This window comes from Tiliqua scincoides, chromosome 1 (assembly GCF_035046505.1).
Source record: "Tiliqua scincoides isolate rTilSci1 chromosome 1, rTilSci1.hap2, whole genome shotgun sequence".
Lineage (NCBI taxonomy): Eukaryota > Metazoa > Chordata > Lepidosauria > Squamata > Scincidae > Tiliqua > Tiliqua scincoides.
In genome coordinates, this window is record NC_089821.1 from 80,985,858 (window position 1) to 81,002,929 (window position 17,072).

Sequence of the window (17,072 nt, forward strand, 5' to 3'; positions counted from 1 at the left end):
TAACCTGTGGTTCTCTGTAGGTGACAGCTTCTGCACATGATTCCATATCTTGTATTCTGCAGAGTGAGATCCTTTTCATCCACTTGAAGCTAGAAGAGGATGACAGATTTGGACTTTTCCAGATTTCACCTTTCTCTTTCTCTCTCTGTCTCTGTCTCTCTCTCTCTCTCTCTCTCTCTCTCTCTCTCTCTCTCTCTCTCTCTCTCTCTCTCCCCCGCCCCTTCCCAGAGGTATCTTAGGGCGCAATCCTAACCCCTTATGTCAGTGCTTTCCAGCACTGGCATAGTGGTGCCAATGGGACATTTGCTGTATCCTGCAGTTGGGTGTCACTCATGGAGGCCTCCTCAAAGTAAAGGAATGTTTGTTCCCTTACCTCAGAGCTGCATTGCCCTTATGTCAGTTCTGGAAACCACTGACATAAGGGGTTATGATTGCGCCCTTAATTATCCAGTGTAATAACACATGCGGGCCAGGATAGGTTAAATATTTTGGGATGCTCTGCTTCATAGAACCTCTTAAATTGCTAAGCATGAACGTCTTCCTGATATGTTCTTCGGAGTTCTGAGAAATCCTTACAGACTATGTGAAATTGTTTGACTATTGTTTTTGTAGCAAACAAAAGGGTTTAGTCAAGATGTATCATTTTGTTCAGCTTAGCAGAATATATTCTCTTTCTGTTGTGAACAAATTCACCCTAGTGGAACAAGTATTCAAAAACTACTGATCAGGAAAAAAATAAAGTGCCAAAAAAGCAGTTCTTGTGAAACCTGTCCCAGTTCACACTCAAGTTAGTGACATTTACATGGTTTTCAGCAACGCACAAAAATGGGACATTTTGTTTCTCTTTAAAATCTTTGCTGAGAAGTAAAGAGTATGTATGGCTGAATGAGAAGCTGGAAGAAGTCATTTTAACATGTACATCCAAAAAAAAAAAGTTCCTTTATCCATCCATCCATCCATCCTATAATATCACCTCCCACTCAGGAGGCACTCAAGATGGCTAACAACATACACTGTACATTAAAAACAGAATGAAAAATTTAAAATGACATTAAAATCACAGAAGCAGAGCAGATATCTGATGTCTTTGCCTCCTCCTTTATCTGTTTATTGTCCTGCATGGGGTGGTTGGTGTTAAATGGCCTGGGGATAGAGGGCACAGTCCAGCCAAAACAGAGCAGAAGCCTGTTGTCCTCTTCCTCCTCCTCCTCCTCCCCCTCTGTTTCTTCTCCTTCAAAGTGAATATTTGTTTGCAGAGAAGGCGTAGAAAGCATTGCCATAAAATGCCTAGTGTTTTGTTAGAAGATAGCAACTTTGCATATCATAGACACTTATGGAAAAAACCTGAAAGCCATGTGAATGTTATATACTAGCAGATCAGAAAATCAGGACTGCTGACAGAGCCAGTAATTAGTTCTGGGGTGGGGTGAGGCTTATAACCTGCTCCGCTTGGTTCCTCTTTGTGACCATCACTTAAGTCTCTACTGTGTGACATTTCTTAAATCTCATATCTTACTCCAAATGCCATTCTGTCTTTCTCACTACTGCTCAAACAGGTTTGCTTGCAAATCTATGGAAGGGTAGGTGGACCCAAGCTTCCATTTACCCTGGATTTGCTGCCAGTCAGAGACAGTTGTTGAATCTAATGCAGGGGTGTCCAAACTTTTTTGCAGGAGGGCCACATCATCTCTCTGACACTGTGTTGGGGGCCGGGGGAAAAGAGAATTAACTTACATTTCAAATTTGAATAAATCTACATAAATGAATATACTAGAGATGAAACTTATTTGTTGGCATCCTTCAGTTTCGGAAGACTATGGCATTGCGCTCTGAATAGTATTCTGGAACAGAGTGTCCTCTCCAGTGCGCGAAGCCTGGGTAAAGTAGATATGGAGGATAGACTGTTACCCATGCAGCAAATCCCCCCCTCTCCACATCGCTGGAATGGTCCAATGGAAAGGCAGAAGCCAATACGGTTGGTTCCAGGGGCGTCACAGGAGTTGCCAGAACGTGACTGTGTTTAGCCATGAACTGCCTCAGGGATTCCGGCTCGGATTTTGCCTCGAGGTTGACTCCTGAAGCCTTTTCCATAACTGGATGTAGCCACAAGGCAGTGGTGGTTTGGGATCAGAGTTTTCCTTCTCTCAGATGAGCTGCCTTTCCAGGCTAACAAGTCCCATCTACCCGGTGGCTGTTTAGTCGCCTCTTACAACAAGTACAGCCAAACTGAGAGCCTATTCTTATCCCTAGCCCCCAGGGGAATGAAACTTATACGAATGGATAAATGAAGGTCCTGCAATAGCTCAAGGCCTACAAAAGGCCTTGCACAAAGCAAGGCCAGCCTTTTGTTTGCTGCTGCTGCATCACAGATGTGAAACAGCAAGCAGTGGAGGGAACCCTCATCCCACAGCTCAAGCAAGAGGTCAAACAGTTGGCCGTCACGCTGAGAGCAGTTGCATCAGGCCAGCGCGGGCTCCAGCAAGTCTCGGGAGGGCCAGAGGCTCATTGGAGACTGGGGGCTCCCTGAGGGCTGGACTGGGAGTCCTCAAGGGCCGCAGGTGGCCCCAGGGCTGGGGTTTGGGCACCCCTGGTCTAATACATCATGACTTCCACCATCAGCACTTCAGGAAGAGCAGGTGGCAGATGGAAAGAGATACTCTTGCCCTTGAAACAAGTTGGCAACCAGTTTTTAATGCTGGAGTAATATGATCAGTGCAGCTAGAACCTCCTGAAAATCTGTTAACTGCATTTTGAATCAAATGATATTTCCAGACCATCTTCAAGGGCAACCACATGCAGATCGCACTATAGTTGCTGCAAGACTCTTGTGAAAAACAGTGGAGCTTGCTTGTATTTGTAATTCATTTGGAAATATGTCCTTTCTGGTTTCACTCTTTTCATGCCTGGTCACTCTGTATACACACTGAAAAGATCTCCTAGCAACATTCCCTCATTTTTTTTCAGTTTAAGGGAAGGGTCATCCATAGTTTGTTCCCACCATCTACAGACCTGTCCCTTAGAATAATATCAAGCATAGTGTACTTGAATTTAGGAGTGAACTTTCAAACTACTTCAAGAGAGATGTTAACAGCTGCGGTTCATTAGAGTTTCTTTAATGTTATTGGGGAGACCATCAGAGCCTTCCTCACTTGGAGGCCTTTCAGCGAGCCCATGGTGAGAACTCATTTTATTTGTTCAGCTGAATGCTTTAAAAGTCAATTGCTTATTAACCTGTGAATTATTGCAGCTCAAGCTTTCCCTGGAAAGAGCTGGGTTTAAATATATCGGTGCCCTGTCATAATGTGGCTGGATTTGGCTTCCTGTGGGATGAGTCATAATCAAAATCACTTAGTGAAATTGGAATCTATATTGATTTTGGCTTGTTGTTCACTGGCAGTCCAGATTCAAATGTGCTTCACTTTCACTTCAGAATATCTGAGACGATGAATGATCTCAAACTCATTACCAAATTGCCTTTGCTATTAGGAAAAGAGGAAGAGTGGGCCGTCACCAATACCTTTGCTAAGTTAACTTTTGCTGATGCAGTCAAAAGACTGGAGAGTTCTAGAATGCCTACATATGGTTGCATTTTAACATAATGGCATTCAGAGCGCTTGAAAATGATCCCCCCTCATCTCATTTAAGAAGGGTTTGTGTTTCAACCATATACCCCCATAGACTTGAATGTCAAGGCAGAGAGTTGAAATATGGAATTGGAGGCAATGAATGTGTGATGTTATATGTGGCGCTCCCAGTATAGAATACATTGTAAAATGGATAACCAGTTTTCACATTCTTTTTATGTGAAGAGGGAGAGATTTTATATCTTTTACTCTGGGATTTACAGCCTATTGGCAAAGTAACTGCAAAACTTAGATTTCCAATGAGAGGTAATGGAAGGCTATTAGCAGGTAGTAATCCAAAGTAATTCTGGTTAACACCAAGGAGTTGTTTTGTTCTCCTAGTATGTGGCTCTGCTGTTCCCTTTCCTTGCATGGGAGATTTTATTTGTGTTACCGAAAGATATCACTGTTCTGTCCATCTTGCCTATCTCTCACTACTGTCAGATCTTATGATATCATAACTCTGACAGTGATTCTCTTTAAGACTTATTGGTGTGACTGATTAATTCTTTATCTGCAAACAAGAGCAGCAGATTGGATCACCACTGGGATAGAGTATCAGCGGGACAAAATCCTTCCTTTTTTGGGTAAATTGTTCTGATATTTGCTGTATGCTGCCTTGTGCAACCACTATAAAAAGTAGCTTATAAATTTTAATAACAATAACCTGTCTTTTGGCTCAACCCTGGGCCTTCCAAGTCCAGATCTAAAAACTCTTATCTGGTGTATCTCAATGTCCACTTAAGGCTGAATTAATTTAATTGAAATAGAATCAATCCTAAGGATATCTTCAAATGAAACATTAAAATTCTGAAGAGATTGAGGGCCCAATCCTAAACAGTGCGCGCCGGCTAACCGCTGGCCCAACACGGAGACTCTTGATTCTACACCAGCCATTAGGTTGCCATAAAATCTAGTAGCCCCATTGCAGGGTCACTTACCTTACCCGGGGGAAGGGGACGAAGGTTCCCTTCTCCCAGGGAGCCGCCACCGCTGCCTGGGTTGTGCCCAGGATGCAGCGGCAGCCATTTTCGGCGCTACTACAGCACTGTATGCTGGTCAGTTCAGAATTCGGCTGTGACAAATTGTAGTGCCAAAAAATTGTATCTTCAATTTTGAAGTTCTAGAATCGTTAACTTGGAAATTATTGGCATATCTTAAACACAACCTGCAGTTTCAATTCCAGTATGCTGTTTTTAAAGCTCCTAAATATAGAGTCTTGCAACCTAGTTTTTAAATTTTAGATTTTTTCAGAAAGATATTTCCAGTCTCACAGGGTCTTAAGTCTCACAGAGAAACCAGGAAAGGCACTCTTTCAATATTGTTGTTATGAAACGGCTCATTTAATTTATGTATTTCTTATCAGTTTATTGAAGAGTCATGCCCTCAACTATGCTCCTTCAGATTCAGTGATGTGAAGTTTTCATAGGTTGAATGGTTCAGAATGTGAAGAAATCACATGACCTTCTATACATTTTTCCCCCCAAGGAAAACCAGAGTACATGTTCAAACCACAGACTTGCTCTTAAACGATAAGGATAATCCTAGAGGAAAAACACAGACATGGCCATTGTGGAATAGCAGATAGGAAGTTAAATGCCGCCTGCTCATCCCTGTTCTACCTGCAGAGATGACCCCATTTAAAGTCAGTGCTGAAGACTTCCTGTTTGGAAGGTCTGTGTGTGCAATTCTCTATCAGATCTGGTCAATTTGGCATAAACATGATAAAGATATTTGCAAATTCAGTTTCAGCTGTAAGTTCTCTAGGCAGTCTGCTGTATGTATTCCCTTGGGATGTGCTGTTAAGCATGTGACACCATGGCCACAGATGTCCAGCTGTCCAACTAAAAATGCAAATGTTTTGAGATGCAAGAAGAGCAGAAAAGTTGGTGGTCCCTGAAATTGCTACTTCAAGTAATTTAAAAATACTAAAGCAGGGCAAGAATTCAAGGAAGTATCCAGGGTTAATGGAAAGATCAGCACAGAAACTCAAAGGCCCAAATCTTAACCTACTTTCCAGCACTGGCATAGCTGTGCCAATGGAATGTGTGCTGCATCCTGCAGTTGGATGGCAGTCATGGAGGTCTCCTCAAGACAAGGGAATGTTTGTTCCCTTAGCTTGGAGCTGCATTGCCCTTATGTTGGTGCTGGAAAGTGAGTTAGGATTGCGTCCAAAATCTCTTAAACTCTTGACAACTTCCAAACTAATTCCTGCCTCCTACAGCTCTAATTGGAGTGGAATCTTTCTATTCTGTTGAATATATTCTGTTCAGTGAAACTCAGGTTCAGAGGAAGTTTGAAGCCAAATCAATCATTGCAGGCAGGGTAATGGTGGTTCTGGGGAACTTGCTTACATTGAATTGTTCAACCTGCTAGGCTCAAAGAGCATTTCGCAATATTATTCTGTTCTCCTGGCATAAGTTGGTGCTTTTCAAAGGGCCTTGAGACTCTGCTTAAATCCTGACGTATTTAGTGTTTCCTTAAACTGATGAAACTGATAAAATCTTTCATTTGTAGGAAATGTCATCTTAAAGGTTACTGCCTGTTGTTAGCCTGTCTGTGCATTTCAAGATAACAGCCATATCTGTTATTTAATTGAAAGTGGTGATCAGAGAAGTGTCTGGGGGCAACTTAGCCCCCTGTACATTTGTTGTTGTTGTTGTTGAAATGATGTTAAATCTGTATAAGTGTGCCAGTTGGCAAGCTTGTCTTGTATAATGCAGATAGATATTATATTATATTATAGATGTAAATAAATGCTGATCTCTATGCACTTCCCATGATCCAAATAAATGCTTTTAATGCTACAAAGGCTATTGAACTTATTGCTTTGCTACCTTGGCCATTCTGCATCATGTACTGAAAACAAGTGTAAATATGACACAAGCAAGGAAAAAATTAAAGTTGAAACGCTGTGGGAATTAGGCTAGAACTTTGCTATTTACATTGTTGAACTTATGCAATTAGGGTTTTTTCCCCTAAATTAGCATTCCAAGCAAAGGATTAGAGAAATAGTTAACTATCTGTAGATATCAGACCAGGGTTGAAGAAGGCTTACAAGAGCCTTTCTGTGCATGGTGCACCTATACATACAATTTGTCTGCAGTATGAGGAAGTAGCATCTGTAGCATATCTGTCATAACTTTTAAAAAGCCTTGCAGACCTAGGTAGTTAGGGACTGACAGCCCAATCCCTAGCTCCTATGGCGTGGCATGGCTGCGGTGGCACCAAAAATGGCTACACCGCATCCTGTGCGCCTTGGGCAGCCGCGGACGGCACCTTGGGAGAGGGGATCCCTTTCCCCCAGGTAAGGGAAGTAGCCCTGCAACGGGGCTAGGGCTACTCAATTCAGGGAAGAGCGTTTGTGTCAGGCAGTGAGCCCCATGTGAACTTTCAGGATCCTGCTCCACCGGTCCCACCTCCCTCCCTCTCTACACGCATTCCCCCACCCTCCACCTCTCCGTGGCTCAGTGGTCCATACAACTGCCAAGCGGCATAGGCTGGGAGCCTGCCTGGTGCTAGCCAAGTGCCAGCCAGTACTGGGCTAGCACGGGCACTGGTCTGGTGTTAGGCCTCACAAACGAGCCTTATGGCACTGTTACTGTTACTGCTTACTGTTTGCAACAGTGTGCACTTGCAGTAAGCTGGCACAGTGCGCACTTGCAGTAAGCTGGCACATCGAGCCCAGGATTGGGCTCTACGGGGCTAATCCTATCCAAACTTCCAGCAGTGATGCAACCACAATGCAGCCCTGAGGTAAGGGAATAAATGTCTGGGACTGCTCCTCCACTGCAGGATGCAGTATACACCCCATTGGCACGGCTGCATTGGTGCTGGACAGTTTGATAGGATTGGGCTCTAAATGGGATAATGTGTTGGATCCTCTTGAAGGGTTTGCATTGTGCTCTTTGCTAGTTTGTATTGTGCTCTTCATTGCAAATGAGAGAGAAAGAAGTTTATATTGTGCAAAAATGAGAAGAAAAGTAGTGGTATGCCATACCCTGTTTGTTAAAATGTGTGGCAGCACTGATGAGGGATGGGGCAGGACTGGAAGAATCAGAAATATCTGGGCATCCCAATTATGAAGCAAAAAGAGCTAAGTCTAGTTTTGGTGTTGGCGGTTCCAGTTTGCAGATGAGTATTTGTATGTGAAAAACTGGACAAAGGAACAAAGATTCATTTCATCCCATTGATGACCAACCAAAATTGTACTGGCTTAGATAGGATGCCACCCTCTTGACCTACTGCCAAAACAATGGAATGTAAATCTCATAGCATGCTATTTTCACATAAAGGTATATCCAGTAATATGCATCTTCACTTCCATTAAAGAGTGAGTGATGGCACTGTGGACATGCTCTAAGACAGGGGTGCCCAAACCCCAGCCCAGGGGCCACCTGTGGCCCTCTGGAATTCCCAATCTGGCCCACAGGGAGCCCCCAGTCTCCAATGAGCCTCTAACCCTTTGGAGACTTGCTGGCGCCTGTGCTGGCTCAACGCAACTGCTCTTAACTATTCAACTTCTTGCATGAGCTGTGGACCGAGTGTTCCCTCAACTGCTTGCTCTTTCATGTCTGTGTTACAGCAGCAGCAGTGCAGGAAAGGTTGGCCTTGCTTTGTGCAAGGCAATTTTTATAGGCCTTGAGCTATTGCAAGATCTTCATTCATTCATATAAGTTCCACCTCTGATATATTCATTTATGTAAATTTATTCACATTTGAAATGTAAATTAATTCTTTTTTCCCCGGCCCTCGACACAGTGTCAGAGCGATGATGTGGCCCTCTTGCCAAAAAGTTTGGACACCCCTGTTCTAAGACATTGCGTCTCTAGGTCCAGTTTAAAAAAAAAAGGTTTATTTTCCTTTACAAAGGAAAGTAAAAGTATTCTACTTGCATACTCAGAAGCACTAAGCCCAAGGTGTCAGAATTTTTGCAACTCTGGGTGACAGAGACTAAAATGCCTCTAGCATTAACAGTGGTGTCACTAGGGTTTACATCGTTTGGTGTGGGAGTCCAGCGTGTCACCCCCATGATGGACCTCCTCCTATGCAATGGGCAGGGCAATGCCCCGGGCATTGAGCATAGTGATGGCCCCACCCCACTGGTATTTTTACTATAACTTTTGATAGAATAGAGCAGTGGTTCTCAAACTGGTGGGTCACGACCCATCAGTTCATATAACACTTCCCCTGTACCTTTAAGGGGTGGAGGAAGGGGAGGGAGGCAGTGATGCAATCCCCAGGATTGCGTCGCTAAGGGGGGCAAGGAGGGATGCTTTGCACTTACTTTTTACCATGTAGGGCTGCAGGTGGTGTGGGGAGCCCTGTGCAGCCCCCCCCCCACAGAGCTCCCCAAAGCTTGGAACCTGCAATAGAAGCAGGCGCAAAGCACTTCCATTTTGCAGGAGGTGCTTTGCGCCCACTTCAATTGCAGATTCCAAGTGTCGGAGAGCGCTGTCGAGGGCTGCACAGGGCTCCCTGCACTTCCTGCAGCCTGCTGCTGCCCTACGTTGTAAAAAGTAAGTGCAAAGCCCCCCCCTCGCCCCCTTAGTGGCACAATGCTGGGGATCGCGTTGCTGCCTAGCTCCTCCCCCGCAAGAACTTACTGAGGGAGTAATGCTGCCTCACTGGAATAGAGATTTCAACATGATTTGTTTCATTGTGTTCCTCATGAAATTACACATTGATTGATATATAATATGATTATATTATTCAAAAATACTAAGATTTCAAAAATTTTAGCTAGCGCACCACCCTGTGTGCATCACCCGGTGCAACTCACACTTCCCACTCCCCCTAATAATAAAATAATAATAATAACAGTATTTATATACCGCTTTTCAACAAAAAGTTCCCAAAGCGGTTTACAGAAAAAAAATCAAATAACTAATGGCTCTAGTGCAGGGGTGCTCAAACTTTCAACTTTAGGGATGCTGGGATTGTGTAGGAGAGATAATTTCAGCAGGTGCAGCTTGTCATCTGTGGGATGAAAAGTTGCACCTGCTGAAATTCTCTCTTCTATACACTTGTTAAAGGTCCAGCATCCCTAAAGTTGAAGGTTTGAGCACCCCTGCTCTAGTGATTCACCCCCTAGTGATGCCACTGAGCACAAATATCATAATTGAGAGCTAAATCTTAAATCTACCCTCTCAGATTTAGCAAAACATGGATAGCTTTTGAACAGAAGATTGGTTTGTCTTTGATTGAAAAACATAGGAAACTTGATCCTGGCATTGTACCTCATTGCACTGCCTGGCCCTAATGCTGGAAATCTGTACATTTAGTCCCACCCCTTGCTGTTCTTGTGGCAGTTGCTAAAACGAATAGATTTTTATGGAGATTCCCAATGTGAATGGGAAAAGGTAAAAGATGGATAAACACGGGTGAAGGGCAAAGTTAATTCCTACTTCTTTGCATTTCAGCAAACTCTTTAGATTCCTCTTCGGTGTTTCTCAAACAGTGGGTCAGGACCCACTAGGTGGGTCACGAACCAATTTCAGGTGAGTTCCCATTCATTTCAATATTTTATTTTTAATATATTAGAATTGATGCTACCATGGTATGTGACTGCATCTGGGGAAATGTTACAGCTCTGTACTTTTAACAGGCTACTATGTATATGCTTTTACCTATGACAGTAAATGGGATTTAATCCTAGGTAAGTGTGGGCAGGATTACAGCATAGGATTGTTCAGATTTTCCTGCTTGATGATGTCACTTCTGTTCATGACATCATTTCCAGTGGGTCCTGACAGATTTTCATTCTAAAAAGTGTGTCCTGGTGCTAAATGTTTGAGAACATTCGATAACCCCTGCTAACTGGGTAAGAGGCACTTTTTCAAGTGGATGCTCTTCTTTTATTTAGTGGGGGGAGAGTAACTGGCCCTTCTCAGCCCAGCACTGTCTTTTCTAGTGGCTGTCTGCTGGTGTTCTTTTGCATCCTTTTAGATTGTGAGCCCTTTTAGGACAGGGAGCCATAAGTTGTTTGTTTGATTTTCTCTGACAACCACTTTGTGAATTTTCCGTTGAAAAGTGGTATATAAATACTGTGAATACTGTTAATAACCTCTTCTCTAACTTGTCCTAACTGTAATTCTCTTTCTTCTGAAAATGATTAGTACAATTACTGTTATCCTTGAATTATTCTGACAAATGCAGACTCATACCATGGTAGGATCAAATCTAATATATTAAAAATACACCTTGAAATGAATGGGGACCCACTAAGGGCGCAATCCTAACCCACTTACCAGCACTGACATAAGGGCAGTGCAACTCCGAGGTAAGGGAGCAAACATTCCCTTACTTTGATGAGGCCTACGTGACTTCCCCCCAACTGCAGGATGAAGCACATACCCCACTGGCACAGCTATGCCAGTGCTGGAAAGTGGGTTAGGATTGCGCCCTAAAATTGGCTTGCAACCCAACTAGTGAGTCCCAACCCACAGTTTGAGTAACACTGGATTAGACTATTAACTAATACCATTATCAATACAGATTGAAATATTATGTTCTTAGCTATCAATATGTAAAGTAAAACCACTTTTGGAGTTGACATCTTTTGGAGTTGTACTGGTACCTAATAGGACTGGTGATGATGATGATTTCAACAGATTGGTGAAGGGGGGGAGATGGGGACATTTTGGGGATCTGTAACCATAAAAGGTTAAGAACCCCTGTGTTAAAATAAACTTTTTAACTTGAACTGTCTTTGCTCAGTGTGCCTCTGAGGACTCATCCTCCTTTTTTCAACCTTGTGCAAATGAAGCTTTTTCCCTTTTGTTAATCAGCTACTGTAATGCTTATTGTTTATACTGGATTCTCACAAATCCAATTACCTGCTTGCAGGATCAGTCTAATGACTATATAAAAGGAATCACGCCTCTTAAAGGAGTTGTTCTTGGTAACAAAGATATTAAGACTTCGATCAGATGTGCTGGTACTCCTGGTCTACATCCCTCAAGTAGTAGGGTGATTACAGCCTGCATTTAGTGACTTCTTCACATTAATTCATGGAACTGGTCCTAAAATTCTAAGGATAATTTATTGTAATCCTTCTCTCTGAGTTATTTATACTTTTTGTCTGTTTAAGTTAGTAACATACCAGCCAGTTGTATCCGATAGAAGCTGGTGATGCAGAAAAGATATTGATCACCAAGTAGCTCGCAATTAGGCACAGTATTTCATATCGTTGATATTGATTCGTTGTGCTAACTGTAGGCTCTCATAGAAATGCAGCTGTACTGCTGGTGGTTATTATTTCTTTGTTCTTAAATGAAGCCGTCTCAGGGGGTGGCCAGCTACATTAAAAAGATGCAGTCTGACAGCGTAGGCGAGAGATTCAGGCTCTGCTATGGTCCAATTGTTGGAATAGTCTCCAGAGTTTTTGTGCATCTGATTGCCTTATGCTACTTATAGCTCCTTCCCCTGGGGGCTGGGGATATTCCCCTGGGGGCTGGGGATAAGAATAGGCCCTCAGTTTGGCTGTACTTGTCGTAAGAGGCGACTAAACAGCCACCAGGTAGATGGGACTCGTCAGCCTGGGAAGGCAGCTCATCTGAGAGAAGGAAAACTCTGGTCCCAAACTTCCACTGCCTTGTGGCTACATTCAGTTATGGAAAAGGCTTCAGGAGTCAACCTCGAGGCAAAATCCGGAGCCGGAGTCCCTGAGGCAGTTCATGGCTGAACACAGTCACGTTCTGGCAACTCCTGCGATGCCGCTGGAACCAACCGTATTGGCCTCTGCCTTTCCATTGGACCATTCCAGCGACGTGGAGAGGGGGGATTTGCTGCATGGGTAACAGCCTATCCTCCATACCTATTTTACCCAGGCTTCGCGCACTGGAAAGGACACTGTTCCAGAATCACCATTCAGAGCGTGACACCATGGTCTTCCGAGACTGAAGGATGCCAACAACTTATAGCTCCATGCATATATTATATCTCTTATATATCTTACAATAAGCTAGCAAAATGTGAAGACATTTCTGCTAATTTTGTATATTTGCTTTGGTTGACCTGCTATGAGCAGTTTCATAAAGTTTGGTGAGCCTGTGGTGATAGTGTCTTTGAAAACATTACATATATTGAGAAGTGATTTCATACTGAGAGTTTGTCTATTTGTTTGTCTCTTGATCATGAGTTCCTGAAGTATGCTGGCTCCCCAAGTTATTAAACTGAGTTCCAATTGGCTGCATAACTTTCATGCAGCTGCAGTAGTCCTTTGATGGTGCTTTTGCACAGAAATTATAGCACCAGGCCTATATGCTCAACTATTTTTCAGTTTAAGTACAGACCCCTGGAACTTAAGTTGCACTTACGAAAGGGGCGGGCAGCCCAATCCTGAGCTTTCCAGTGCCTGTTTGAGTAGCAGTACCAAAGCAGCTATAGTAGCGAGAGGTCTCTTTGGGGGAAGCCCCAAGCCCTGCAATGGTGGTTCTCAAATCTGTGCCAGCTGTTTTGGCAGCACACATTTGCGAAAGTCCATGTTGGGCCAGAAGCGCTCTGCCTCTGTAAGACTACCTCAATAACCTGGTGGCTAAATGGAAGCCCATTCCTTTTTCTTAGAATCTCTGATATACTTTCCATAGCAACTGTAGCATGTGCTGCGAAGATGGGGATTCCCTCCAGATAAATGGGAAAAAACCCTCTACTGCTGAACAAAGCAGAATGTTATTGCATTTTATTTTTTTTACAAATTAAGAGCAAACACCGGGACTAGTTACTGCTACTGTTTTTGTAAACTAATGATGATGAATTTCATTACACTGAAGGATGGTAAATTGCAGTGATGAAAATGATACATGAAGTGCCCCAGGGGAGGGGGGAATGGTTCCTTTAAGGCACTTTAATGAATCACACCTGGAATGGTGGTCAGGGAAAGAGCTGCTAGCTAGGATGTTGAACCAGAGCTTTTGGGTTTCAAAGCTCTGAAAATTATCTCTGACCAACATTTGATCATGCATTAAAGACAGGTTATATCTTTTTGGAAAGTGATTCATTCATTTCTATATAAACCGAAAAAGGAAAGAGAAAGAACCTTCGGGCATTTTGAAAATAATTAAACTTTATGAGAAAATAAGACTAGGAGGTGCAAGCAATTGTATCTAGAAATGCAAATATCCATCATGGGAGGTTATACAGGTTGAATCTCGGTATGTATGAGGGTTTAATTCCTAGAAACCCCCCCCCCCCCGTGGAGGCCAAAAATCATGTTAAAGGAAATCCATGTAAAAAACAATGTCCCCTTGTTCAGCAATTTTAAAACAGCCTGCACAAGAGTGCCAGCAGGCAATCAATCCCCCCCTTCACTCCACCAGGGGCTTGGGAAAGAATGCAGAGATAATGCAAAGCGGAGGTGATAATCACCTCTGCTTTGCATTTTCACATACTCCAGGGGGAAGAGGGGAGTCACTTGTCTAGGAGTGAAGCCTTTCTAAATGTCTGGAGAGAGGGAGAGATTGATTGTCTGACTGCTGCAGCTCTCCCCATCACAATGGTATGCGAGACTGTTTCTAAAAGGGAGGTTTTCCCTTTAATTTCCCATAGCGTTGAGATAAAACCACAGGTGAAAAATCTGCGGATAATTAGATTATACCTTTATTCTGAAACAAATGGCTGTTCTCCTACTCATTACTCATTAAGCAAGGGTGACATATGCATGGCACTCATGACTCTGGTGTGCGACCCACCGGTTCTTATTAAAATCTGGAGAATTTAAAATTTAAAAGTAAGTTTCTAGCCCTCAAAGGAGCACAGATGCAATGGCAAAAATGCTGAAAGAGCTGACAGCATGGAACAAATAAAGAGAACACCCAGTTATTAATTTGCAACTCCCGTGGGTCTGTATTCAGAGCTGGGAAGGATGGGTCCATATGCTGCTTTTTCCATGTTGTTTTACACTGTCTTTCAACATAAGTAACTTGATGATGGCCCAGTCTTAGGACATGATTCATGAAGCGTAATGATGGAGAATGCATCAGCGTTGTCCAAACATTTGGGTCAACTGTGTCAACCAAGGGTTATCTTTTGGCCTTTTGTTTCCTGCTAGGTTCTTGGCTGGATCCGGAATGGAGAATCCATGCTCAATGCCAGTCTCGTCAATGCAAGCTCCCTGTCAGAAGCTGAGCAGCTGCAGAGGGAGCATGAGCAGTTCCAACTGGCTATAGAGGTAACAGCAATCAATTTCCCTTTCTCTCCCCACTCCTGCCACAATTCAAACAGCAAAGAGGCATAAAGAGAATGCCTTCAATGGGCATAAAGAGAATGGTGATGAAAAGGGAGGAAAACAAACAAATCAGGAAGCAAAATATTGGTTACATCATGGTTGTAGGAGGCGACTAGAATTGAAATAAATGATAGCAGTATCTAGACCAGTGTTTCTCAACCAGTGGTACAGGTACCACCAGTAGTACTTAAGGTGGTGTCTAGTGGTACTCATGAAATCCCTGGACACCTGCTGCTTGGCAGTGAGACCAGGAACATGATGCAAGAAACAGTGGTAGGAAACTTGGCTTGGTGGGCAGAGTTTCAGAGCATGCTTTTTTGCACTCAAAAAAGCCCTTCTGTCCACCCTGAGCTTCTTACTGGTGTTTGTTGCATTACATCTGGCCTCCCAGCCAAGAAGTTGCTGGTAATGATGTCATAGAAGTACCACCAGTTAGTTATGGTGGTACTTCAAAAAGACGGACTGTGTGAAGTGGAACGGTGGACAACAAATGTTGAGAAACACTGATCTAGACAAGTATGGCAATAGCTACATAAACAGAAAGGATGTACCTAGACAGTATGTCTTCCTGTCACTGGACAAAAACTCGTGGTAATCATGAGAAAGCTGCACGTGATTCAGCCCTGCCCTTGCAAATGCTCCAACATTTAAACTCATGGTAATGAACCTGAAGATAGGAACATATGGTTTCCTTCTAAGTATGAGGCTCGCAGAGCATTTCTGTATACCCCTGCATTTATTATTTTTAAAGTTTTGTTGGACAACACTGTTGGCAGAAGCCTCTGCTCTTCTTACAGGCTTCATTTGGCTGCGAATGAGCAGGTAGAGGTGAATGAACCTCTAATGAACAGGTCCAAAAAAAATCCATGAAGGCCTGTCAGTGTGACAGAGCAAAAGAGCAACACAGCAAAAGAGAAGTTAAAACTAGCCCTCACTGTGGAAAAAATTATATGAGGCTAAAAAGTGTGCAGTGAACATGGATTAAATGCTTTTTTCCCCCTCATGTGTGTTCCATGCCCACCTGCACTGCCCTGTGTATTCTTTCTTCTAGTACCAATATTGTGACTTTTATAGAAAACTGTTTTTCCCCAGTGCAATATCTGAAATTAGCTATATTCACTTTGTCAGAATCTTGCACTTTTCTGAAAAAATGAAGGTATCCATTTCACAAATAGGTGCTCAAAACACTGGGAAGATCAAGAAAGTAGTTTGTTGAATCCATATGAAGCAGCCTTCCAGGTTTTGTACCACAAAGACAGCCTGTGGTTCTTTTTTCTTTTTTAAAAATGATTTTTTTTGGGATATTTTTTTAAAACTTTACAAATGCTGTTGAAAATAACAAAAAAAGGCAAGTGGCAAAGAAGCAATCATAGGACTAGGAAACATAATCTGCATAATACCTCATGCAACTACAAATACCATTTCAAAATAAATTAAATGGCTTTTAGGAGAAAAACAAATAATTTGAGCCTACCTAAATATCTCAGCATTTCCCTATCCTTGAAATATCTAAGATTTTGATAGCATAGTTATTAAGCTTCAGAGAAAATACATTTACAAATCCAAATCTGAATGGTTGGGCACATCATACCTCTATCTTGTCTACATGTGAAATAAAAGGAAGCCATCTCTCACGAGAGGGGTCTGGTTCAGCCTCAGAAAGGACACTGTTATAAAACGTGTGATGGGGAGGTGCTTCTGACCTGAGCAATATTAGGTTTATAGGTCACAGAAATATATTTCCTGTCAAGAGTCAGAAACAGGTTTCCTGTGCACTTTGTCCCACAGGATGATATCACAAGGACTCAGAAATAGCATCATAGTATAAATATTATATAAATAAATATTTATTTATTTATTTATAATGGATATAATTATATATATATATATATATATATATATATATATATATATATATATATATATATATATATATAACCTATATATTTATAATTATATAATTAAGGGTACTATCCAAATGTGCGCTTGGGCCGACACTCTGAGAAGTGCCGGCCTGCGTAAGCTGACATAAGCCTCTGTGCTGGCTTCCTCTCGGACACTTCCTCTCGGACACCTCAAGAGGTGGCGCAAGTCCGAGGAGACTCATAGGGGCCAGCGACCCTTACCCAAGGGTATCCTTACCCAAGGGTAAGGGAAAAGGTTTCCCCTTGCCTCTGGCTGAGCCAATTCTGGCCCCTATCCTGCGCTGGATACAGCGCAAG

The 17,072-nt window shown here is 42.7% G+C and overlaps 1 protein-coding gene across 1 annotated transcript in view; it reads left to right on the forward strand.

Annotated features, from left to right (window-relative positions):
• Positions 1-17,072, forward strand: part of LOC136645156 (kalirin) — a 250,046-nt gene that overhangs the window by 184,749 nt on the left and 48,225 nt on the right. The window contains exon 16 of the mRNA XM_066621402.1: positions 14,674-14,793. Coding sequence (XP_066477499.1) covers positions 14,674-14,793 — 120 coding nt within the window. The remainder of the gene's footprint in view (positions 1-14,673; positions 14,794-17,072) is intronic.